We start from the raw sequence: 23,772 nt of genomic DNA on the forward strand, positions 1-23,772 counted from the left end.
GTAAGTGCTGTATCGAACAGGGATATGTTCTATTTTCTAACCACGTATTGAATTAGGCATTGCATTTAACTAGGCATTTCACCGAAGGCAGGCACTGTCCCCAACTGAGAGCAGAGGACAGGAGGGTAGGAACTGCATTTAGCCAGAGGAGGGCACTGTATTTTCCTATCAGTGACACGGAGAAGGGAGGCTTGATGTCACCCCAGGAAACAGAATACCCCTTTCTAGGGGCTTCCTCCTTAGCAGAGACTGGTCTCCAACTGCTCCTGCCAACTCTATGACCCCTAGTGGATGTGTGCCCATGGGAAGTTCACTCAGGCTCCAGTGGTGGCTACAGGTAATCTGCCCCCAAAGGCTGGGACCCCAATTTGCCCTGGTCCCCAGGACAGCATGCTGGGGAGAGGGGAAGAAGAGAAGCACCAGAACGGGCTTGCATGACTGTTTTTATTCGAACCACCAGATCTGCCCCAACGAAGAGCTCCCCAGACCCTGCTGCACCTTGTAGGAAAGGGCTTACAGTCAGGGAGGAGGGACCTGTTGCTCCTGTCCCTGCAGAGGGAGGTCAAGACGGAGGCTGGGATTCTTGGGGGCCATTCAGACCACTCCCACTGCCTGCGGGGGACTGAGGATGAACCACCCCGTCCCAGGCTGGAGGTGGGATCTCAAAGCTGCCCCCTGAACAATACTCCACTGAGGGCGGGCGGGGGGGGGGCCTGGCCCTGGACACCTCATGTCTCTGGGCGAGAATTGTCGCGGTCCCTCGTCCATCAGGCCTGCTGCCACTCTCCAGCCCACCAGGGGGGTAGGACACGTGTGCTCCCTCACCATCCATGGGGACCCAGAAGGGGGTTCTCTGCATGACGTTCCTTCCCTCGGCCTCAGGCCAGCAGGCGGCTGTACTCTGCCAGGGCAGAGGACTTCTTCACGCCGTCCCAGATCCGGGCGGCGTAGTGGAACCTGCGGGAGGAGGTCAGCAGTCAGTTGCCCTGGCTGCGGCCGGCCAGCCTTGCACTGACCCCGGCCAGGTGGGAAAACAGGTCCTGCGTACACCCCATACGCCCCAAGACGAGAGCCTCCTTGGTCGGGATGCAGGGAAGATGGTAATGCTGACAGGGCTGGCCCGGGTTCTCAGACCTCACCCAGGGTGAGCCGAGCTGAAGGTGCCTGGTCGGGGACCTAGGCCTCAGGCCCCAACTCCCGAGTCCAAACTTCTCCCCACTCCACTTGGTGTTGGCCTTTGTGGGTTGGGGTTCTACCTCTAGCTCCCTCCAGAGTCTTCTAATGATGAGTCTAACAGCTGCGTGACACTCGCCCCCCTGGGCTCTGCCATAGGCAGTGAGAGGAACAGAGCTCCCGGCCTGGCCACAGCCGATCACAGACCCTGGGGAGCCGCGCTAGAGCTGCACCAAGCCAGGCCATCTCCCTCTCAAACGTGTGTCTCCCGGAAAGGAGATGGTGCCCACCTGGATCTGGCAGACCTGCTGTGGGCTCCGGACACAGAGTCATGTAAAGTCGGGGCGGGGAGGCTCAGGGCTCTGTGAGAGCAGGGGAGAGAAAGCTAGTCGGCAGAGAAGGAGGGAAGGTGGAGGGGGACAGTGTGACTGGGCCATCCAGTCAGAGCTGGAGAATGCAGCTGCTGTGGGGACATTCCGGTGTCCCCTCCTGTGAGGCCACACTTTCTGCCCTCAGGGCCTCAGAATAGGCTGACTCAGGCTGACTGGGCTCCCTGTTCCTACTCCTCACTATCAAATGACACCTGGCCACAGGTGTGTGACGGTGCTATGTGACATTTCCTTTCTCTGAGCCTAGATTTCCCCACTAGTAAAATTGGTGACAAGACTTCAAACCCCGCTGGCTACTAGCGAGGACTCAAGAGCACATGAAGCAGCATGCTGCCCGGCAGGTAAGCAATCATCGATGTTTCAGAAAAGGAAGCTGAGATGCGGAGAGAGCACTGAGACCTTCCTCTTGCCTGCACCAGGGTGGGGCCCTCACGCCGACCCCTCTGCCAAGAGCTCTTACCAGTTCTTCTCAGTGAGGATTGTGTGTGACAGCTGCGGCCGGGCCATGGACATCACTTGGCTCCGGAGCTTGCTCACCAAGGACTGGAAACTGGGGTGGCCCCGGTACCCAGGGAGCAGGGAGAAGAGGGGGCTGGAACCGGGTCCTGGAACATTGAGGTGGGAAGGATAAGGGGGCCAGCCTGCCAAGAGAGGGCCTCTCCTTTCTCCCGGTCACCCGGCATCCTGGGCTGGAATGCCAGGAGTACCTCCCCGTTCAGACCCAGCCCAGCTCTTCCTGTACTTCCATGACCTGGACACACACTCCTAAGAAAGGGTCCAAGCACCTTCGGGACAAGCCAGAGTCTCCCCTCAGACCAGTGTGGGTCCCTACCACCCCAGACCAGGACATCCCGTGTCTCCCTCCAGGACGAACCATACCTGCTCTTGGTGGGTTTTCGCTCTCTGCTTCGCTGTCCATGAAGGGCACCAGGAACAAGTTGACCTCAGAGTCCAGGAAGTCAGCTGGGAGCCCAGGGAAGACATTGCACTGTAACATGGACAGAGTACCTGGAGGAGAGAACCCATCAGCCTGCAGGTACTATGCTGAGGGGCAGGGGAGGTACATGGATGAGCGTCAAGCTAGGGTCAGGAGGCCAGTCCGGACGTCTGGGCCACGGGATCGGATCAGGAATCAAGAGGCCGTTGGCCCACTTGGGGGTGGTTCAGGGACCCTCACCCTTGTAACGCAAGTGGGAGTGAGCCATGAGCTGGTCAATCATCAGGTGCATCTGTCGCAGCTTTCGAGGACAGAAGTCTTCCCGGCGAGCTTTGTTCTGCAGGAAGACTGAGGGGTGGGAAGAGAGATGCAGTCCTGTGAGGCCGCTGGGGCTTGGCTGTGTGGACTTCCCCTCTCATGCCAAAGATGTGCTGGGTTCAGAGCACTCGTGAATGTTTACATGACATGTTACTTTGCTTTAGCACCAGGCCCTGCGCTGGGTGATGCTGGGGACCCAGCATCTGTGAGTCAGATGTGGTTTCCGCCCCCAAGGAGCCCCCGGTCTGATGGAAACGACAGAAAAGGAAGATAGGCTCAGGAGTAAGCCGGGAAGGCACCAGAGGCTTGGTGAGACAGAGGAAGTAGGGAAATCCCGGCCGAGGATGACATAAACAGGCTGGACCTTTGTAGAAGAGCAGTGTGTGGGCAGAGCACAGCAGAGCAAGGACAGCGCAGGCACAGGCTTGGCCCGTGTGCGGCTGAGGGAGGGTGAGCAGCGTGCCTGGGGCCGCTCGGGTTACTGCAACACTCACTCCCTGAGTCTGTGCTGGAGATGCCAGGGTCACAGAAACGGGCAGATGTGGGTCCTGTCCGCAAAAGGCTCTCATTCGGATCAGGAGCCGGACCCAGACTCGGGGTCTGTGCCCTTGGTGGTCACGTGGGACCCTCAGAGGAAGGAGGGGCTATTCTGCTCTTTCTTCCTCCCAGCTCCCCACCTCCCCAGTGCTCCTGGTTTTTGCCCCCCATTCCTCCTCTGCCCACCCCTCCAGCCCCCAGAAAGTCTCTCACCCAGGTGGGGGTAGTACTCAGTGCCTTCATCGGAGCCTGAGGAGCTGCTGGACTCATGGCTGGGGGACGGGGTGGAGGGCTTCACCATCTCTGCTGTCTGGAGGAACCTGGGGTTTGGGGTGAGAGGTTGGTGCTCTGGCACTGGCACCCCCTATCCCACAGCCTAGGGAGAGAGCTCCCTTTGTGGATCTGATAAAAACTACAACCACACTCAGATAAATGCTGCATCCACACCCTATTTCTCACACAATTTTAGGGAATTCAGAGACAACTCTCTCAGACACCAATCCATGGACCCCTGCCAGATGTGTGCATTTTTAAATGAGCTTATGCTATTAAAAAACATACTATCAAAACAAAACCCCACAAAACATACTTCCATTTTTTAAAGCGTTTGTAAGATCACAGCAAAACTGAGTAAAGTACAGGGATTTCCAGAGACACCCAGGCCCCACACACGCATAGCCTCCCCCACTATCAATATTCCAATGGACCTACGACACATTATTATCACCCAAAGTCCATGGTTTACGTTAGGGTGCCCTCTTGGTGTTGTGTATTCTGAGTTTTGACAAAAATGTCATACATCCACCATGCAGTATTATAATGAATGGTTTCACTGCCCTAAAAATCCTCTGTGCTCCACATATTCACCCCTCCTTCCCCTCCCAACCCCTGAGCTTTTCACGTGTCTCCACAGTTTTGCCTTTTCCAGAATGTCATATAGTTGGAATCCTACAGTAGCCCTTTCAAATTGGCTTTTCACTTAATAATATGCACTTAAGAATATGTACTGTCTCCATGTCTTTTCATGGTTTGATATAATATTCCATTGTCTGGATGTACCAGTTTATTAATTTACCTACTGAAAGATATCTTGATTGCTTCCTACTTTTGGCAATTATGAATAAAGCTGCTTTATTTATTTGAGAAAGAGAACACGCACGTGAGCATGCAGAAGTAGGGAGAGGGGGAGAAAGAGAATTGTAAGCAGACTCCACGCACAGCACGGAGCCTGATGCAGGGCTTGATCGCACCACGCTGAGACCATGACCTGAGCCAAAATCAAGAGTCAGACGCTTAACTGACTGAGCCACCCAGGAGCCCCGTGAATAAAGCTGCTTTATAAACATCCATGTGCAGGTTTCTGTGTGGACCGAAATTTCAATTTATGCTATTTTAAAATAAATTTTCCAAACATGTAAATAAAATAAATGCTATCTGAGGTAGGGGATAATGGTACCCAATAAAAAGCTATGGATATTCTCACACAGACACACTTACATATAAGTATGTCATCCAGTTTCAAGGGGTTCACCGGCTAAGAAGCCCACCACTAGGCTCTGCCATGTGCCATCCTGAGTCTATGCCCCAATCAGAATGTAAACTCCACAGGGCAGTCTGTTTTATTCAAACCTGTGTCCTCGGTGCCCAGAACAGTGAACGGCATCCATAACTGTTCAATACATTTGTCATGTGAATGAATTCAAATACACAATGGTGGGGGGGGTGGTTCAGAAATAAGACATTTCGATCAAGTCCCAACAGCTGACTCTCCTAGAAAGCCATTTTTACTGTTGGCCAGACCCAGAGTTCACCCCCACCCCCGGGGTTACTAATATAAATGTTAAGCTTCCATTCATCAATTGCTTACTATGTACCAAGTACTACGCTATGCTGAATGCTTTGAATTCCTTAACTCATTTAAACTGCATAAAACAATTTGCCTATGAGGAGCTAAGGGAAAAAAAGCCACTCATCTAATAAGAGCTGGGGTTCAAACCCAGGGCTGCCTCACTTTGGAGACATCTGCTTCCCTTGTCTCAGCTCTCCCCTCCCCATGAGCTCCTGTTCCTTCCTTCTGTCTGGGCCCTGCGCCCAAGGCAGCTGGCCTCCACACCACTATCCCCTAGGGCCTGAGGCCAAGAGGAACCCTTGTGCCTTAGGTTCTAAGCCAGTTTGCCTGGGTGGGGGGGGCATTTCTAGAACCTCCAGCTGCTTCAGGCACGACTCCTGCCAGATCCCAACTCCTTCCCTTTTCCTGTCTGCCAGGGTACCGACGGAATGGTACCCATGCCTGGAGGCGATGGACAAGATGGACAAGCCAGATCCTGATGATGCTCTTCACTCAACAAACATGTATTAATTATCTACCTTGTGCCAGGCACTGTGTGAGGCACTGGGGCTCCTGGGGCTTACATTCTAATGGGGGGGAGACGGACCATAAAGAGATCTGCAATGTCCTGTCAGGGAGTGATAAATGCAGATGAAGGAAAACACAGGAGACTAAGAAGTGGGGAGTAAAGGGGGGTTGTATCGGGAACGCCTGGGGTGGTGCAAAGGACATGAGAGAGTCTGAGGTTCGCAGGAAGAATATTTCCAGCCGAGGGATGGAGTGCAGAGATCCTAGGCTGCATGAAGAATAGCCATGAGGTCTTTAGGGCTTTAATGGAAGAAGTGAGGGAAAGCGGTGAGAGAGAAGGGCAGTGAGATGACCGGGACTGTACCTGTAGGACCTTGTAGGTCATGCTTGGGAAGGACTTTGGATTTTATTCTGAGCGATGTAAAAAGTCAGTGGAGAGTTTTAAGTATGTGTATGTATGTTGGGTGGCTGTGACCCACTCCAACTCACATTTTAAAGGGGTCCCGTGGCAGCTATGTGGAACATGTGAGACCTGCCCAAGTGGCTGAGTCTCCGGTCCCCATCTCTTGCCTGGCTCCCCCTCCCCACCTGCTCCTCACCTGTATAAACTGAGGTCTGTGAACCAGTCCTGGACAACGATCACCACATGGCAGACCGTGAAGAGGAAAGCAGCAATCTGGAGTGACTGAGAGTGGGCAGGAAGGGACGACAGAGTTGAAGGTCCCCTCTGCCCAGAGTGGGGCCCGTTCCCAGGATTTAGCCGAGGGGCAGCAGGGCAAGGGCCTCAGACTATGCTGGCACTTCCTTTATGGCCATCCCTACGTAAGGCAAGGTAGGAATGATCACCCCCATCTTACACAGGCAGATAACGAGGCCTGAAGGGGGAAGGGGCAGGAAATGACTTTTCGGAGGAGCACAGTCAGGAGTAGAGCCAGACAGGACTCTCAATGCTATTCTATCCTACAGCTCATGGGGCACCCAGGGCTTTTTATGAAGCAGAAACTAGGTAAAACCCATATCCAGCTCCCCATCACAAATCTTGAGGGGAAGGGTGAGACCTCTTCCCTAGGACTGGCTTGGCCTCCTCACCTGCATCTCAACATAGGTGTGGGGCAGGTTGTACTCTGGAGGCAGCTTGCGGTCATTGTTGATAAGGTGGTCCAAGATGGAGGGGCTCAGGATGGGCTGCAGCAAGGAAGAGAAGGTGTCAGGAAAGGGGCTGGTGGTCGGGACCCTAAGGGTTGCAGCCACCCAAGTTCCACATGTTGAAGGCAAATACCTCGCCTCTCTCAGAACAAAGTGAGGTGAGAGACATGGGCAGTTTCTAATGAGTAAGTGCTAGTTCGCAAGAGGAGGTGAAAGAAGAATGTTTCCAAGCAAATGCACTCCCCCCAGCTCTTTTCCAAATCATCACTGCTCTCAACGCCTCATGCTCAAGAGAACCCTCCTAGTGCTAATAAATGTAACATTGACTTGAACGAGTCATGTCCCTTCAAGAGCCTTTTCTTCCCTTAGTTGTTTCAAATGCTTTCAAAACTTCGGTAAGATAATTACTTTGGTCAAAAAAACACAAGGATTAGTGTGAAAATTGGTGAGGATTTAAAAACTGCATCAGTGGGTGCAAAAAAATCAGTGGTGAGTTCATCACCTTTTCTCAAAGGAATATTCCATTCAAAAACCACTAAGAGTTAAGTCAGCTTTACAGTCTTCTTGACTTCTTCCTGCCATGAGTGGAGTTCTTTAAGTAAGGGGCTTTCCCAACTGCTGGCTTTCTAGAACTCCCAACGCTGCATGCTCTGTTCTGTCCTGACTCCCGTTCTGCTCCACGTGGGTCTTGGACCCAGCACACAGCAGTTCGGTTGGTCTCTAGGTCCCAGTGGCCCCTGCAGAGGGCCTGCCTCACAGACCTCATGCCACATTTGCAGATTCTCCACTCTCTGTGTCATCAATGCCTGTGGTGACTAGAACTTTGTTCCATCAACATTCAGTGGGCACCAACTACGGGCCAGGCCCTGACCAGCTGAGCTGCTCCCCGAAGAGCTCCAGGCAGGGGCGGAGTGGGGGCGGAGTGGGGGCAGGACACATGAAACAGGCTGAGAAAGCAGTGCTGCCACGGAAGGTGCACACGGCACTGGCGGGCGCTCAGAGGAGGGGAAGCCTTCTGGGGGGAGAAGGCATCATCCAGGCAAAAAGGCAAGGGGAGAGAGGGCGTTCCCATGATCATGATACTGCCAGCGAAGAGTAGGAAGTACGTGCTTCGTGTCCGGCACTGTCACTAGGACTTCACTTGTATTCACTCACTGAAGCCTCACAAAACCCTACAAGGTAGGCAATGACATTCCTCCCACTTCAGAAAACTGAGGAAGAGGCTGTTTCAGACAAAGGAACGGGATGAGGAGAGCCCAGAAGGGAGGGAGATCATGGCAAGGCCCTGTGGTGAGTGTGGTGCAGCCAGACACTACACCAGAGCGGGGAGGCTGGAATATGAAGGAGGCAAGCCCCACAGGCCTTGAACACCATGCTAAGGAATAGGGACTCTGCCTGAGGGCAGGGGAGAAGATGAGGAAAACTGCCAAACCCATGACAGGTCAGTTCTAATGACAGTGGTGGGCCTGAACACTAACCATATGCCAGGTCCTATGCCAAGTACTCTGCCTGGACTGTTCTACTGAATCCTTGCAAGGATCCTGTGAGGCTGAGAACAAATTACCGTCCCCATTTATAGACAAAGAAACTGAGGTCGGTGGGGCTGGGGGGGGGCGGTGGGGGAGGTAAACACCTGCTTCAAGTCACCCAGCTGGTAAGAATTGAAGGCAGAACCTGGACATACACAGACCGACTCCAGGGCCCACACACTTAACCACTCTGCTAGAAGATTCTTTAGGCTACTGTGTACAGGATGGATGGGAGGGGAGGGAGGCAAAATATGCTAAGAGACTAAAGACCAAGAAAAGACACAACTTGGCTGAAACCACGTGGAATGCAAACAGGATTCTAGCTTAAAAATATTCAGGGATGGAGCTGAATGTGGCATGCAGTAGGGTGGGGCATGTGGAGGCTGGCACCTGCGTGTCCAGGAAAACAATCCGCTCTTGGGTAATAAAGAAGTCAATGCCACTGGTCTGGTTGCCCCCTCGTTCCTTCATTTCGGCACTCTGGGCCCGGAAAACATATGCCCTGTGGAGAGGAGCAGGTGGGGTGCATTAGAGGTCTGGTTCTCAGCCTTTGACGCCTCCGGAGTATTACCCTGTGAAAGGAGCATGTGAGGCATGGTTCCCTGCCTGCCCACAAAGCCTTTCCATCCGTGGCCCCTGCTGTCTGGGGGCCTACATTTTATTCCACATGACTTCACCCTTACTCCTAAGTAGATCTGTCAACTCATTTAATGAAGTCAGTAGCCTGAGGTATTTAAGAGTAGGGACTTTGCTAGACTGCTGGGATTCAAATCCCAGCTCCGTGTCTTCCTGGCTAGGTGGCTTTGGGCAAGTCCTTAATCTCTTTCTTCTCTGTTTCCTCATCTATAAATAGGGATAACAGTGGTCTCAAAACCCTTAGGGTTACTATGAGGCTAATACATGTAAGGCCCTTAGGACCGTGCCTGATATGCAGTGATGCATAACTGTTAGCTATTAATTACCAAGTACACTTGCCACAGGTCAGGCACTGAAGATACAGCACTGAGTACTCCCCACCCCCAGAGCGAGAGGCTGTTTGGTTGTAGAACTTGGTTCCCAGTTCTTCCCCTGTGAGGAGAGTTTCCCTCGATTCTACCTGTGCTGGATGGGGAGAAGAGAGCGAAGGCGGCAGAGCTGAGCCTTGCCCTAAACCACCTGAACTAACTTGGTCACATTCTGTGGCTCGGACAAAGAGATTTCCTCTGGAGCCACCCAGGTGCCCCTCCCTTAACCTCTCTGACCTGATAGCCTATGATTTCCCGTCTTGCTCACTCTGCTCCAGCTCCACGGCCTCCACACTGTGCTGCACACACCAACCAAGCGCTTGCCTCAGAGGCCAGCTTTTACCATTCCCTGATTAGAACACTCTCCCTCCTCCATGTCTGCTTTTTCTCAACGTCCCCCTTAGCGAGGCCTTCCCTGACCACTGGATTTAGAACTGTAATCTAGCGCCCATACTGCTTCCCTATAATCCCTTCCTGGGTGGTTATCATCTTCGAACATGTCAAATTTTGTTCACTATCGACAAAGATTTTTGCTAATATTCTTTGCTGTTGTATGCCCGGCATCCAGAACAGTGCCTGGCACATCATAAGCACTCAATAAATACTAGTTGAATTGAACGAAAGCAGGGAGACCAGTAAGGAGGTTCTTGGCATCCTCCAGGGGAGATGTCAGAGGCTTGGACCAGGAGATAGAAATGAAAAAGGGGAGAAGCAGATGTATTCTTACCATAATCAAGAGATCCGATGGCAAGAGTTGGCATCAAAATCCACCACGCCACAGGCTGACATGGCTCAGAAAGACTAGAGAGGCCAACAGAATTCTCTCTAGCTCAGGAATCTGAACTCAGAGCTGGGGGGAAATTTCGCTAGTTGGGGGAAATTGAGATGGAAAGAATGCCATCTGAGAGAGCTGGAGCTGCTCCCAAGTGGAGCCAAGGTGAGCTTAAGTTACAAGTGAGTAAGTTACAAGTTATGAGAGGAGACGGCGCGGACATGGGAGGAAGGGCAACCCCACCAACTCTGGTTCTAGAGGATGTACAGTCTCACAACAGTGGTACTTAACCTGTTCTGGGTCTCCATCAGACCCCTCTAAGATCTAGTGGAAACTACAGACGCTTTCCCTAGAAGAAAAGCCTGACTGCAGACATGTGCAAAATTCTGCATTTACTGTTGGGAGGTTCATGGACCCCGATGCCCACTCATAGAGTGCAAGGTAGTATCACCTGTTTTATTACAAAAACCAAACCCCTATATTTTTTTAGACAACCCTAAGTGGCTACTACCCTTTCTCCTTGCCCAGTCCGAGTCTTCCTTAATCGGACTGTGCACGTCCCCTTCTCCCTAGTCCCTGCCTTTTCCCCTTTCCTCCCCTGCCCTCAGTTTTGGTCCCTAGTTCTTAAGCTTCCTCTTCCCCAAATCTTCTCCTGTGACTTCATCCTTTACCTTACAATTATCTCCGTCCCTCCTCAAAAATGCAGGACTGAGGTTGGTCTAGAACCCACACCCTACATCTGGGTCTCTTTCCCCGTTCTATTTACCAGGATTTATCAACCAATATCCTGCGAGCATTTGCTCTGTGTCACGTTCTTGTTAACGTTTGCCTTCCTGATCTTATCCTTCAAAAGCCACTTTACAGACGACGAAGTGAGATATTGGGAAGTGAAGTAACCTGCGCAAGGTCAAATAACTGGTGAGTGGCAGGGCTGAGACTGAGGTCAGCCTAAATCCAAAGGTGGGCTCTGTACCATTATTCCTGGGGGCAAGGCAGGAAGGGAGGGAGGGAGGAACAGGACTGGTTGCCTTGGAGCTACACAAAGATTTAGCCCAGCCCCTAACCACCCTCATCTGACAAAGGCATTGAGGCCATGGGAGGTGATACATTATCCCAAAGTCCTCTGGTAACACCACTTGCCATGCCCAGGCCCACCCTTCCCCGTCCCAGGTCGGTGCCCACCTCCCTCCTGGCCTTCCACACCCCTTACCTCTGGTCCTCCTCAGGAGTGTTGGCCGACAACAATGACATGACCATGGACTTGCCTGTCCCCTGGAGGCCCAGGACGCCAACCACCAACACGTCAGTCTGATCCAACAGGTACTGCGGGAAGATGAAGGAATGTGACCCTCATAAATGTGTCAGCTGCTGGAGTGGAAGTGAGACGCGGGGGTGGGCGTGGGGGCAGGGCAGAGACTTTCACGGCTGGCCTGCCTGCCTCTTCAGATATGAAGACAAACTTCGATGGCTTCAATCCCCTGAGTTGGGCAAAGGGCCTGTGTATGTATGTGATGGCACAAAGAATAACTGTTGTGAGAGCTCCCAAGTAGAGAAGAGCCTGGCATGGCCAACAAGCTAATAGTGTGGCCGGAACACAGTGGGGAAAAAGGGGAACCTGACTTTGCTGAAGGGAGGAAGGCACAGGAATGAAGGACCGGTGGAGGAACAGGTGGAGGAAGAGAGGACTAGTAACCGAGGGCTACCGGAGCAGACTCCTGGAGTGCGTTCAGCTTCTGGCAGGTTGGGAAAGCATGAAAACGGGAAGAGAGTGCAGGAAGGGGAGGTCAGTCCCTCTGGGCTCCTGTCTGTGGGATTTAAGGCTCCTGGAAAATCCTGAGACCTTCACCTCTGGCCCATCAGTTCTGATGCCTTCCACCACCAGGGGGTGTGAGAGACACTCCTCAAGAAAAACAGAAAAGTCCTCAACTGGCTCCTTAGAACCACCTGGAGCTTAAAAAAAAAGCCGTAGCAGCTAATCTCGGGCCTAACCCTGGACACATTAAAGCAGAGTACCTAGGCCTCGCCCTGTTCAATAAGCTAGCTGCTGTCCACATGTGGCCATTTAAACTCAATTAAGATTAAACAAAGCTAAAAATTTAGCTTCTTAGTTATACTAGCCACATGTGGGGATATGGGGACAGAGAGTGGCTACCACACTAGAAGATGCAAGTACACTCTCAACACTGCAGAGCGTCCTACTTGAAGAGTAGGCCTGGACACTGGCTTTTGTTTTGTTTTGTTTTAAAGCTCCCAGCTGGTATCAGTAAGACAGCGAACACAGAAAGGCAGCAGGCCAGGTAAAAGATGGGCCTGGCATGTTGTTTTAGAAAGTCCAAGCTGTTGGAGAAGGAAAAGGGACACAGCTGGGAGAATCTGGGCAGGGATGGGATGTGACGGGTCTAGGAGCGGAAAGCAGCAGCAGAGGAGAAATGAAGCCCGGGAGACTGGAGGTAGGGCAGTCCAGGAATGTGAGGTCTGAACCAGAGCAGGGGCCACCGTGATGGACGGGGAACCACTGGGGAGTGAGATTCAAACCAGTTAACAGTGGTACAGCTTGGGTTTCACCCAATTAGGAAAGGAACTGGAGCAGAGTCCAGGAGTGCCCTGCTGTGGCATGGCATCTGGGTGGCAGTGGGAGTCCCTCCTTGCCAACCAACGGCAAACTATTTCAGTACTTTAACAACCAGCACAACTGATCTAGTGGAAGCCACTGCCATTCAGCCCTGGCTAGGTGAGGACTTTGATTCCTTCTCTCTCCTCGTTGCAACTGCCTGAAAGCTGTCCGGTCTGGTACTGCCTGCAGAGAGAGTGGCGGTGGGGAGGCAGGGTGGACGTGGCAAGATGTGGGACCTGGGCGAGCTCAAGCGTGCAGTACCTCAATGGCGCTGTCACACCAATTCATCTGGTCGTCTACCAATTTGATGCTGTGCTTCATGCGTTCTGGGGGCAGTAGTTTGGCCTGGCCCACGACCGCTGGAGACAGGGGGAAAGCAGGAGACAGGATGTGATGAGGGTCCGTGTGAGGGCGTTCCAGCCCCCAACCAGATCCTGCCCGGCCCCAACTCACGGTCCATGGCTGCTGGTGCGGCAGTGCCCATGCCTCGGTTCTGGATCTGGTACACAGGCTGTGTGGGCCTCTGCCCCTCCTTTTCTCCCTTGGGTGGTGCGGGGGCTGCAGGGGGTGCAGGGGCAGTGCCCTCAGGGGTGGAAGCATTTGTTGCAGACGCAGGCCCTTTCCCCTCTTCCCGTGGTTTCATGAGGACGATAGGCTTCTCCAGAGGGGCTGGGGCTGGTGGGGCAGCAGGGGCTGTTGGAGGTGGTGGCTGCTTTGACTGTGGGAGAGAGAACGTTCCAGTCAGTGGGAGAGATCCTTGCCCTAACTGCTCCCAGCCTCCCCGTCAGAAGATTCTTCCCTGCTCACCCGCTCTGCCGGAGGTTTTGAGAGGATGATGGGGGTTTTCTGCATGACCGACGAGCCTGTCTCTTCGCTGCCATCCTGTGGTGAGGGAGGGCAGTTACTCAGGAACGGCTCCCCTGGCTCTCCTGGACACTCCCAAAGGCCTTCCGTGTGCCAGGTACAATTCTAAATGCCGTCATATATTAGCTTTTCAATTCCACCAACAACCCCGGGAGGTAGATATGATTATCCCCATTTTACAAATGAAGACACTGAGTTCCAGAGAGGTCAAATGCCTTGCCCAAGGTCACAGAGCCAACAAGCAATGGAGCCAGGATTTGAACCCTGGCAGCCTGGCTCCAGAACTGCATTCAGCTGCCTCTGCCAGACAACAAAGCCCAGGTAGGAGCTAGGGCTCTGGAGCTAGATCTGGGTTCAAACTTGGCCCTGCCTTTTGTCGGCTGTGTGAACTTGGGGATGAGGAACCACCCTTACTTCGGCCTGTTTCCTCATCTGGCCAACAGGGATTGGCCAACAGGCATTTCTTCACGGGACGTGCACAAGGCCGAAAGGAGATGAACTTGTAAGCGGTCCACGCGGCAGGTGCTCACTACCCGACAGCCGCCACCCTCGCTCCTCAGCTCCACTCCTGTGCCTGCCGAGCCAGTGGCCTGATTCCCACACCTTGCCCTCCTCGTGCTTCTTTTGACTCACCCCCGACCTGCTTGATAAGAAAAGGGAGAGATCTGAGTTTGCGTCTTGTTCTTTTCTGGTTCCTGAGGAAACGCAGGAACCTTCACCGGGTCTGTTTCTTCACCATATGTTGGGGATACTGGCCGATGGTGAAGAACAAACAAAAGCGCATAGAAGTGCTCTGGAAAGAACAGCTGACAGAACTACAAGAGAGGCTGTGGGCCTTCAGAAGGCCAGGGAGGAGGGGAGGGTATGTAGGACCGAGGCTGTGAGGGCAGCAAGACGATGGTGGACAGATGGATTCAGGGGGCACAGTGTGCAGCACTCGGGTCTGACCGGCATGGGAGGGGGGGTCCAGGATGAGGCCCAGTGGGCTGTCATGGATACTGGGAGGAAGTTGCTGAGGTCAGCAGGGGACACGGGGGATGTGAGGAGTCCACTGCCCAGTCAAGGGCAAAGTCAGGGACAAAGACAAGAGACTTTGGAGTTGCTTACCCAGGGACTGAGGCTGAGAGCATAGGAAGATGGTAATGTCCTCCAGGATATGTGTGGGAGGGAGAGAGACCCTTTGTTCTCACCTGTCCTGCAACCCAAGGGAAGGAACAAGCAAGAGCCGAGCTCACTGTGAATAAATTATTCTTCATGTTTGCAGTTTTATGGTTCAGAAACCAGTCCCAATTGGTACCTTCTTCCACCCTCCCCCCAAACCTCTCTCAGAGGCGGAGAAAGAACCTGAGTGGGGGGCAGATTCTGGCAGTGAGTCACCTAAGCACACGAGGAGAGCAAGGGAGGACCTGCGCCCACGCCGAGGCTCCTGATTCCCAGCCCAGGACACTGCAGCAGACAGAATAGGCTGTGCTTGGGCTCGGCTGGATATGGGCTTGAGTTCTGGCCCCAAAGCTTACTGACTCTGTGACTCTGGGTAAGTCCCTTCTCCTCTGAGACTCATTTTCTTCATTAGTGAAAATCAAATCTATCCTAGGCTCTCCTTCATGGGGTAGCTCTCAGGGTTCAGGAAGACCCCAAAGGATGTTAAAGCACTCTGCGTGGTGCCCAGCATGCTGCATGCCACTCAACAGATAGTAACAGCTGCTGTCGTTATGGGGCGCCTGGGTGGCTCAGCGGGTTAAGCATCCGACTCTAGATTTCGCTTCAGGTCATGATCGCAGGGTCACGGGATCAAGTCCCTGCATCAGACTCCATGCTCAGTGCAGAGTCTGCCTGTCTCTCTCCCTCTCCCTGCTTGCATGCATGCTCTCTCAAATAAAATCTAAAAAAAAAAACAAAACAAAAAACAGCTACTGCTCTTATTATACGACTCTTTAAAATGTGAGCTTATGGCACCTCTCAGCTCAAACTCTCCAATGCCAATTTCATTCGGTGAAATCCAAACTCCTTTCCCAGGCCTCTCAGGTCCAACGTGATCTGCCTGAGTTACCTCTCTGAAATGTTCTTCAATCACCTTCTGTTCTTCAGCCTCTGCAGCCACACTGGCTTCTGGCTACTCCCTGAATACACCACACACAGGGCTCAGGGCCTTCACATTTGCTCTTCTGTCCCAGAATGCCCTTCACTCACATCTTGTCATGGTGTATTTCCTCACCTCTTCAGGGAGGCCCTCTCTGTCCACTTCATCTAAGACAGCCCCCTTTGTCGCTCTCTGCCCTTACTCCATGAGGCCAGTTAGTTTTGTTCACAGAGTCCCAGCATCTAGATTAGTGCCTGGCACATGGCAGGTGCTTAAAAAACATTTGTGGAACGAGTGGATACATGGATGTTGCCCTTGGGTCCACTCACTCACCCGTCTCTCTCTCTCCCATGGGGCAATGTAGTCCCTCTCCCGACCACCAGGCCCAGAAAGATTCTGGGGGCCGCCAGGGCCAGGCTCCTTCCACCGTCGCCGCCTCTCTATCCCATAGAGCCCAGGCTGACTATGGCCAGACTCAGACATGGTTGCCTACAGAGAGAAAGAGGTTGATTTCAGGGTGAAGAGACGCTCTCTGATCTGGCTCACTCTGGACTGCAAAAAGGCATTTTGTTTCGAGAGCTCTGTGGCTGTGGCAGTGGCTCCAGCTGGCTCTCAAGATCTACTCTTCCTTTACTTCTTCCAAAAAATATAAAACCCTCAGTTCTGAGCAGGGCACATGGCTGTCCAGAACACACTTCCCAGCATAATTTGCAGGTAGGTGGCCATGTGACTAAGTTCTTTCTGGCCACTGATATGAACCAGAAGTGTGTTTTGGCAGCTTTCAGGAACTTTCCTTCACAGACACTGGCACATGCCTTTTGCCCTCCTCCTGGCTGGAAGGAATGTGGTGTGCAGGCTGAAGCTCAAGCAGCCACCTTGGACTGGAAGGAAGAAGGCATGATAGAAAAAGATTAGGGAGTCCCCTATTATTAACTTTACATTGTCTACTTCTGGATGTGGTGAGAAACAAATACACTTCTCTTACTTGTAGCCAAAACTATTCCCGACTATTAACGCCTTTGCCCCAACATGAGTATAACTCATAGGGGGAGAGTCACATAAAAATGGGACATCTTTCCCAAACTGCAGCAAAGCATTTCCTTACAAATCAGTAACATGATCCTCAGTCCGACAACTACTGTTTTGATTACTGAATACTGGCATATGCAGGACATTCAAGGGCCTATTTTCATCTGGTGTCTCATCTGGCATCAGTCTGTTTACCTTCCATTTCTGATGGTCTGCCATCCCTCACACACCAAGGTCTCACCAGTGGTTAATCTAAGATGTTATAATATGTACTGCTACCGATATGATCCACTCCCTACCATTTAATTATCTTTATAGGTCCCGCTAGGGAGTTTCCCCAGCTGTTTACACTTCGTGCTAGGGAAGTGTCTGAGTACTTAGTCTGTTTGCAGGACTATAAAGCCATTTACGACATAGCTCACAGGTCAAGTTGGTAAACTGTAGCCTATGGACCAAATCAGGGCTGCCTTCTGTTTTTGCGAATAAAGTCTTATTGGAACACAGCCAACTCCATCAATTTATCAATTGTCTACAGCTGCCTTCTTCATACAATGGCAGAACTGAGTAGTTGAGACGGAGACAGTACGGCCTGCAGAATCTCAATTCCCCTCTGGCCCTTGACAGAAGGTTTGCTGACCCTTGCTTAGCTCTTAGTCTACAGCTGCCTGTGAAATCATACTATGAATCCCCCCCTCCCACCCAAGCAAACAGTGACTAACAGGTCCCTGTGCGAGATTCTTTCTCCAGAACTGCAGTGTTTGCAGGATGTGGGAATAATTTTGCTAGCCAGGCAGCGGCTTGTCTAGCTCCTCATTGGCTCCAAGTGACCTCTCCCGCCAGAAACTGAACTCAAACTGCCTGAGACAGGAGGGCAAGGCCTGTTTACACATGCTTATGGAAAAGGATCCACTCAGCACTTAAATGACTGTTTACAGTCTCTGAGGGAGATTCCCCTCAGAAATCGGGACTCCACCCTCCCCTGCTACTAAGTGTTGGTTTACACATTATTCTGGAGACAGCCCCACCCCCCACCCGGACCCTTAAGTATCTTTCCTCAATGGGAATTCCGCTCAAGCATCTGTTTACACACCAAGGGGACCCCTTCCCACGCAGTTAAGTGGTCCCTTTGCATGTTATTCTGGGAACTTCCACAGTATCTGCATCTACTTGACAGCTCTAAGGGGGAGCTCCCCAGAATCTGAGTCCACCTACATGCAATTTGGGGACCCCCAATATTTCCAGGCTCCTTTGAGGATTCTCCCAAAATGCTTGAAGCCAGTCTGTTTATTTACAGGACTCTGACGGTGACCTCGCAGACGTCAGGCATCTAACAAGGCATTCTCTGGGCAGCTTCCTCACTACCTGCACATCTCTTCATACGACCCTTGTGGGGATTCTCCCCGAACCTGTGTCTATTTGCCAACTCCTGACTCCATATCTATGCCCACCCCCACCCCCAGAACGTTAAGAGTCGATTCACACTATTTTTCTAAGGACCCCCTAACAGCTGAACACATATTTACAAGTTTGCATATGGGGGACCCCCGAGAACTTACGAGTCTAGAAATTGCTCAGAGGGCACCCCCCCATAATTAGGCACCTGCTTGCAAGCCTATGGGGAACCCTACAACTTAAGTTTCTTTTTACGCAGTATTTAAAGGACCTCCCGGGCACATAGGGTCTGTTTGTATACCCTCTGCGAGCGTGATCCCAAAACTTGTTTCCCTTTACACGCTATCGTTGGGACCTTTACAATACTTAGGCCCTCCCAGAACCGGAGTTCCTATTTACACATTATTTATCGGTCCCCACCCAACGCCGGCCAACCCGGTATTTTAAAGGGTTGCCCTTCGCTCCCTACTCAGTTACGCATACCCGCCAGGCGTCCGAGCGACCGTTTAGCGGTCGAAAAGGGGGCGGGGCCCCGAAACGCGCCCCCGCGCCCCGCCCCCTGCCGAACCACAAGCCTCGCGCGGGCTTGCGGGTCCCTTACCTAAGGCGGCTGCTGATTGGCTCTTGGGGCGCAGCGCTACGCGCGCTTTGGCCGGGGGGGAGGTTCCGCCACAAACCACGGGCCTGTAAATGGCGTCTCGGGGACAAGGAGCGTGGGGGAGACCGAGAGAGCAGGCACCGGTCACTCGGAACCGGTCTAGGCACCCCGGAAGCGGCACCCAAGGAACGCAGGGCCGAAAGAGGAAGAGGAGGAGGTAGCGCGGTACCGAGCTGAGAGCAGGACCCGCGGGGGTGCTGTCCTTGCGCATGCGCCGAGGGCTGGGCGAGCGAGAACTGAACGTCAGCGCCGGGTTGAGCGTGCGTCGATGGAGGTGGTTGGCCTCAGCACGCATGCGGATGACGGGGGAGGGGGGGGGAGAACGCTGCGGTTCCGCCTTAGTGCGCGTGCGCGTCTATCGGGGCTTCTGTGGGAGTGTAACCCAGAGGAAGAGAGGGTGGTTACGGAGATGGCAGGTTCGAGTCCCGCTTTGTCAGTGCCGTTGGCTGGATTCGGTAGGGTGGAGCGGCAGGGAGGCATTTTGGGCCCTGGGCCGAGGAAGTGCTGAGAACACAGGAATGAATCAGACCGGCGTGAGCGCTGGAAGACAACCCGCTCTGTGGAGGGAAACAGTTCAAATCACTTAGGGAAAGGGCCCAGATCCGGTTGGACCTTGAAGCACGGCCAGGAGCACTCCAGGCAGAGGGAAAGGTCTAGACTCTTGGATTCAGAGTTCTCCCGGGGTGGGAGGTGAGGCCGCACAGATGGGCAGCTCAGATCCTGAAGGGTCTCCCCGGGCAGGTTCTATCCTGAAGGTATGGGAGACGGAGACGGGGGGAACAGGACCACGTATTAAGTCCCTCGGCGGCCGCAGTGGAGGAGGAACCCAGGCCTACGGCCGGAAAATTGAAGACGCCTGTGGTGGAGCCCTGTGCACGCCTGAGGAATACCCGGCTGAGAGCGCGGCCCGCGGAGAGCGCATGCGCAGCGCCTTAGCGAGGGCCGGCGGTTACCTTTGGGGAGGAAAGCTCGCTCCAGAGCCCAGTGATTCATAAATATGTCGGCGAGTGGGGGAGGGGGGATTTACCATTTTTCTTTGGAAATCTTAAAACGTTTTCTAATTTCTGTTTGAACAGGGAATACAGGTACATTCTGATAGAACTCAAGCACCTAATGGGGTACACAATAAAAGTAAGTCTCCTACTCTGGTTCCCATATTCCGTCCCTAAAGCACCGGCTCCCAGTTTCCTTCTGGAACTACTCTTAAAGCATTGGCGTTAGGAGCTTGGCAGCCGACCTTAGCCAAGTTCCTTAAGCCTCTCTGCCCCCGTTTCTAAAATGAAGTTGGCAGCACCTTGTGATATTAACGGCAGTTAAGTGGATGAAAGTTCCCACAACAGTGCGTGGTGCATAGTAGCACTATGTGTTGCCATGTTTTGTGGTTTACAGTGGTAATGATAGTGATTGATTCTGAGCTGCCTTCTCCCCTGCAAGCCTCATCCCTGTTGCCATTTCCTCAGTACCTGTGCCAGGTGGATCTGTCTCCAGGCTGCCACAGGCTTGGTGAAAACACTGTAGTCACAACAGACCTAAGTTGAGAGCCCTGTTTATGGATTCTCCAAAGACTGTGGGTGTTTCCCAGAGACACACATGACAATCAGGCCATCTGTATTATGTCTGTCAGTGTTCCTCTTTAGCATCTTAATCTCAGTTAGGTCCTTATTAGTTTTTCTTAACTAAATTTCTCAATCCCAGAACACCTTCCATGCCAGTTTCACAACTCCGAGCAACCCGCAGGTGGAAATGACTTAAAAAGGAAAAAGAAGGGGCCTGACATTGACATTGGGCCCACTGTGTACCAGGCTGTGTGTTTTTTTTTAATTTTTTTCCTTATGTTAATCACCATATATTACATCATTAGTTTTTGATGTAGTGTTCCATGATTCATTGTTTGTGCATAACACCCAGTGCTCCATGCAGAATGTGCCCTCTTTAATACCCATCACCAGGCTAACCCATCCCCCTACCCTCCTCCCCTCTAGAATACCAGGCTGTGTTTTATATACATCACTACAACCTTTTCCCCTCCCCATTTGACAGATGGAGAAAATGAGTCTGAGAGAGAAGGTCCTTACAGAAGTCCCCTAGCCAAGAAGCAGCAGGGCCTGGATTCAAATTCAAGCCTGCCTCACCACAGAGCAAGCCCACATTTTTTCCCCTGGCAGCAGGCAACCCGCCTAGTGGTGAGTCGGTGGTGCAAACAAGCACCCAGAGACCTGCCTTTTCTCATATTAGTGACATGGTTGTGTGGATGTACCATGCTTTTTAACCATTTCCCTATTGATAAACATTTAGGCTGTTTCTGAACTTTAGCTCTCACATTTGCTGCAGTTAGTATCGTCATACATCTTGATTGTATGTATATGGTGGTATTATCAGTGATATCTTGTTTGAAGTAGAATTGCTGGGTCCAGGGTATAAGCTTGGGAATTTTGAGAGCCATTGCCAAATGATCTGTTCATTTCTTCATTCACTTGTCTGTTCATTTTATTCATCTATTGAATGAATTATGGAAGTGTAATCAGCTGCCAAGCATGGCTGTAGGCTAGAGATCCCACAGTGAATAGGAAAGAGCACCTGCCCTCTAGCACAGATGTTCTAGTAGAGCAGATGATGTCAGGTAAAAGATAGTTGGAAGGAAAAGTCAGGGTAAGGAAATTTTGAGTGACAGAGGTCAGAGAGTGACAGGTGGTTGGAGAGGGCTCTCTGAGGAGGTGACATTTGAGCAGAGGCCTGAAAAAAGGTAAGGAAATGAGCCATATGAAGATGCTGAAAAACAGTTAGTGGAAAGACCCCTGGAAGAAGCAGGAGTGGAGCCGGCTGTTCAAAGATTGTCAGGGTGACCAGGTGACTAGAGCAGAGCGAGGGGAAGAGAAGAAGGATTGTTTAGGAATGGAGCTGTGGAGGGGAGCAAGGTTACATAGGGTCTTGTAGGCCATGATAAGGGCTTTGGAAGTTACTTCTCAGGTCTAACAGGAAGCCATTGGAGGGCCGTGAGCAAGGACCAGCATGTTGGGATGTATGTTTTATAAAAACTTCTCTAGTGAACACCCCAAATTAATGACAGTGGTTGCTTGTGGGGATGAGGGTCTTAGACCTGTGGATCAGCTGTGAGGATGACTGTTTAAGACTTCTGCATTTATGAGCCATGTGACTGTTTATGCACAAAAATGTTAAAGCAATGCTGGTTGCTGTGGGGAAAATGGCCTGTAGCTGGGCAGGCGTGGACACAGGCGATGAGGAAACCCATGTCCCTGCCTGGACGGGAGATGATCGTGACTCAGGAAGAGGGTTGTGTGAGAGGAAGCATGAATCAGGGATGACTTAAAAGTTATCCTAAAGGTTTTGGGCTTGACCAACTGGATGAAGAGTGATGCTTTTTTACGAAGATGCATTAAGAGTCATCTTGATGGGAAATTGACAAGCTTTGAACTTACTCTGAGATACTCACTGGATATCAAGTAAGGAGTGACGCTTTTGGGGGAGAAACCGGGATTTGTAGATACACAAGTTTTACTGACTTTATGAAATTTTATTTTATTAAAAAAATTTTTTTTGCATTATGAAATTTTAAAAGCAAACACAAAGGTATTGTGGTATGAAGAATTCTCACATGCCCATCACTCAGTATTGATAGTCATCTATGTTTTACTTCTCTTGTTCTATTTTCCCTTCCCACAAATAAGCACACTTTTTACTTGGAGTTTCTTTACTTTTTTATTTATTTATTTTTTATTTATTTATTTTTTTTTAAAGATTTTATTTATTTATTTGACAGAGAGAGACACAGTGAGAGAGGGAACACAAGCAGGGGGAGTAGGGGAGGGAGAAGCAGGCTTCCCGCTGAGCAGGGAGCCCGATGCGGGGCTCGATTCCAAGACCCTGGGATCATGACCTGAGCCGAAGGCAGACGCTCAACGACTGAGCCACCCAGGCGCCCCTTCTTTACTTTTTTAAAAGTACATCTCACATGTCTTGTCATTTTATTAGCAGCTATACAAGTATGCTCCATTTGGAGCTTTTAGTGTATAGATGGTACTTAAAGCCCTGGGATTGGCTGAAACCATCCAGGCTGAGTGAGTAGAAAGAGCAGAGGCTAGGCCCTGGGGCCTCCCACGTCTAGGAATCAGGGGAAGGACCAGCACCCCAGAAAGGGGCAGACAGAGAGTAGGAACATCAGCAGAGGAGGTGACCTGGAGCCAAGGGAACAAAGGGTTCCAAAGAGATGGTGATCAGCTGGGGACCAGAGGTCCGGGGAAGTTGTTAGAGGTAGGTGTGGGGTCCACCATGAAGAAAACATGGCTTTTGGGACATCTGGGTGGCTCAGTCAGTTAGGCGTCTGCCTTCGGCTCAGGTCGTGATCCCAGGTTCCTGGCTTCCCTCGGGGGGTGGGGGGTGGAGTCTGCTTCTCCCTCTTCCTCTGCCCCCCCACTTTTGCTCTCTCATTCTGCGTCTCTGTCAAGTAAGTAAGTAAATAAATAAATATTTATTTAAAAAAAGAAAAAACATGGCTTTCTTATTATCCCTCAGTCTAACTTCATAATATCGTAATTCAGATTCTGTGAGGAAACGTTTACAAGTATTTTTCTTCAACCCTTTTTTGGTGAGATGGAGCTTAAGTGTGGTAAAGTGCATAAAGGGCACAGACCTTAAGGGTTCAGGTCAGTGAATTTTTACAAATCTATGTACTGCTGGAACTACTAACCAGGTCAGGATAGAAGTCATTTGCAGCACCCCAGAAATTTGTTTGGTGCTGTTTTCCTGTCAGTTCCCCCACCCCACATTGATCTGACTCCAGTCATAGACAAGTTGTGGCTGCTCTTGAACTTCGTATAAATGAAATCTTACAGCAGGTCTCCTGTGCGTCTGGTTTCTTTTGCTCTTTATGTCTGTGAGAATCTTCCATGTTGTATGAAACGGGGAGTGGCTCTGTAAGAACTTGCTTTTAAGGATTTCTACATCCTGGTTATTTTA

General features: G+C 51.6%; 1 protein-coding gene across 3 annotated transcripts; it reads right to left on the bottom strand.

Moving 5' to 3' along the window:
• Positions 1-430: 430 nt before the first annotated feature.
• Positions 431-19,038, bottom strand: SMG9 (SMG9 nonsense mediated mRNA decay factor). 3 transcript variants are annotated; one of them, XM_028087974.2, is made up of 14 exons: positions 18,742-19,036; positions 16,053-16,208; positions 13,583-13,657; positions 13,229-13,493; positions 13,037-13,134; positions 11,372-11,484; positions 8,776-8,887; positions 6,800-6,895; positions 6,310-6,395; positions 3,568-3,674; positions 2,740-2,847; positions 2,442-2,570; positions 2,023-2,167; positions 431-957 (listed from the first exon to the last, which is right to left on the bottom strand). In XM_028087974.2, the coding sequence occupies exons 2-14, from the start codon at positions 16,200-16,202 to the stop codon at positions 879-881; spliced, it is 1,563 nt and encodes a 520-aa protein (XP_027943775.1). In that variant the 5' UTR covers positions 16,203-16,208; positions 18,742-19,036; the 3' UTR covers positions 431-878. The 3 variants fall into 3 exon arrangements, with proteins under 3 accessions (XP_027943775.1, XP_027943776.1, XP_027943777.1); XM_028087975.2 differs by lacking the exon at positions 16,053-16,208 and having other exon boundaries at positions 18,742-19,035; XM_028087976.2 differs by lacking the exons at positions 6,310-6,395; positions 6,800-6,895; positions 8,776-8,887 and having other exon boundaries at positions 18,742-19,038.
• Positions 19,039-23,772: the final 4,734 nt, after the last annotated feature.

Source organism: Eumetopias jubatus, unplaced genomic scaffold (assembly GCF_037043125.1).
Source record: "Eumetopias jubatus isolate StellerSeaLion01/CBP00866 unplaced genomic scaffold, mEumJub1_p1.0 scaffold_10, whole genome shotgun sequence".
In the NCBI taxonomy this organism is placed as follows: domain Eukaryota; kingdom Metazoa; phylum Chordata; class Mammalia; order Carnivora; family Otariidae; genus Eumetopias; species Eumetopias jubatus.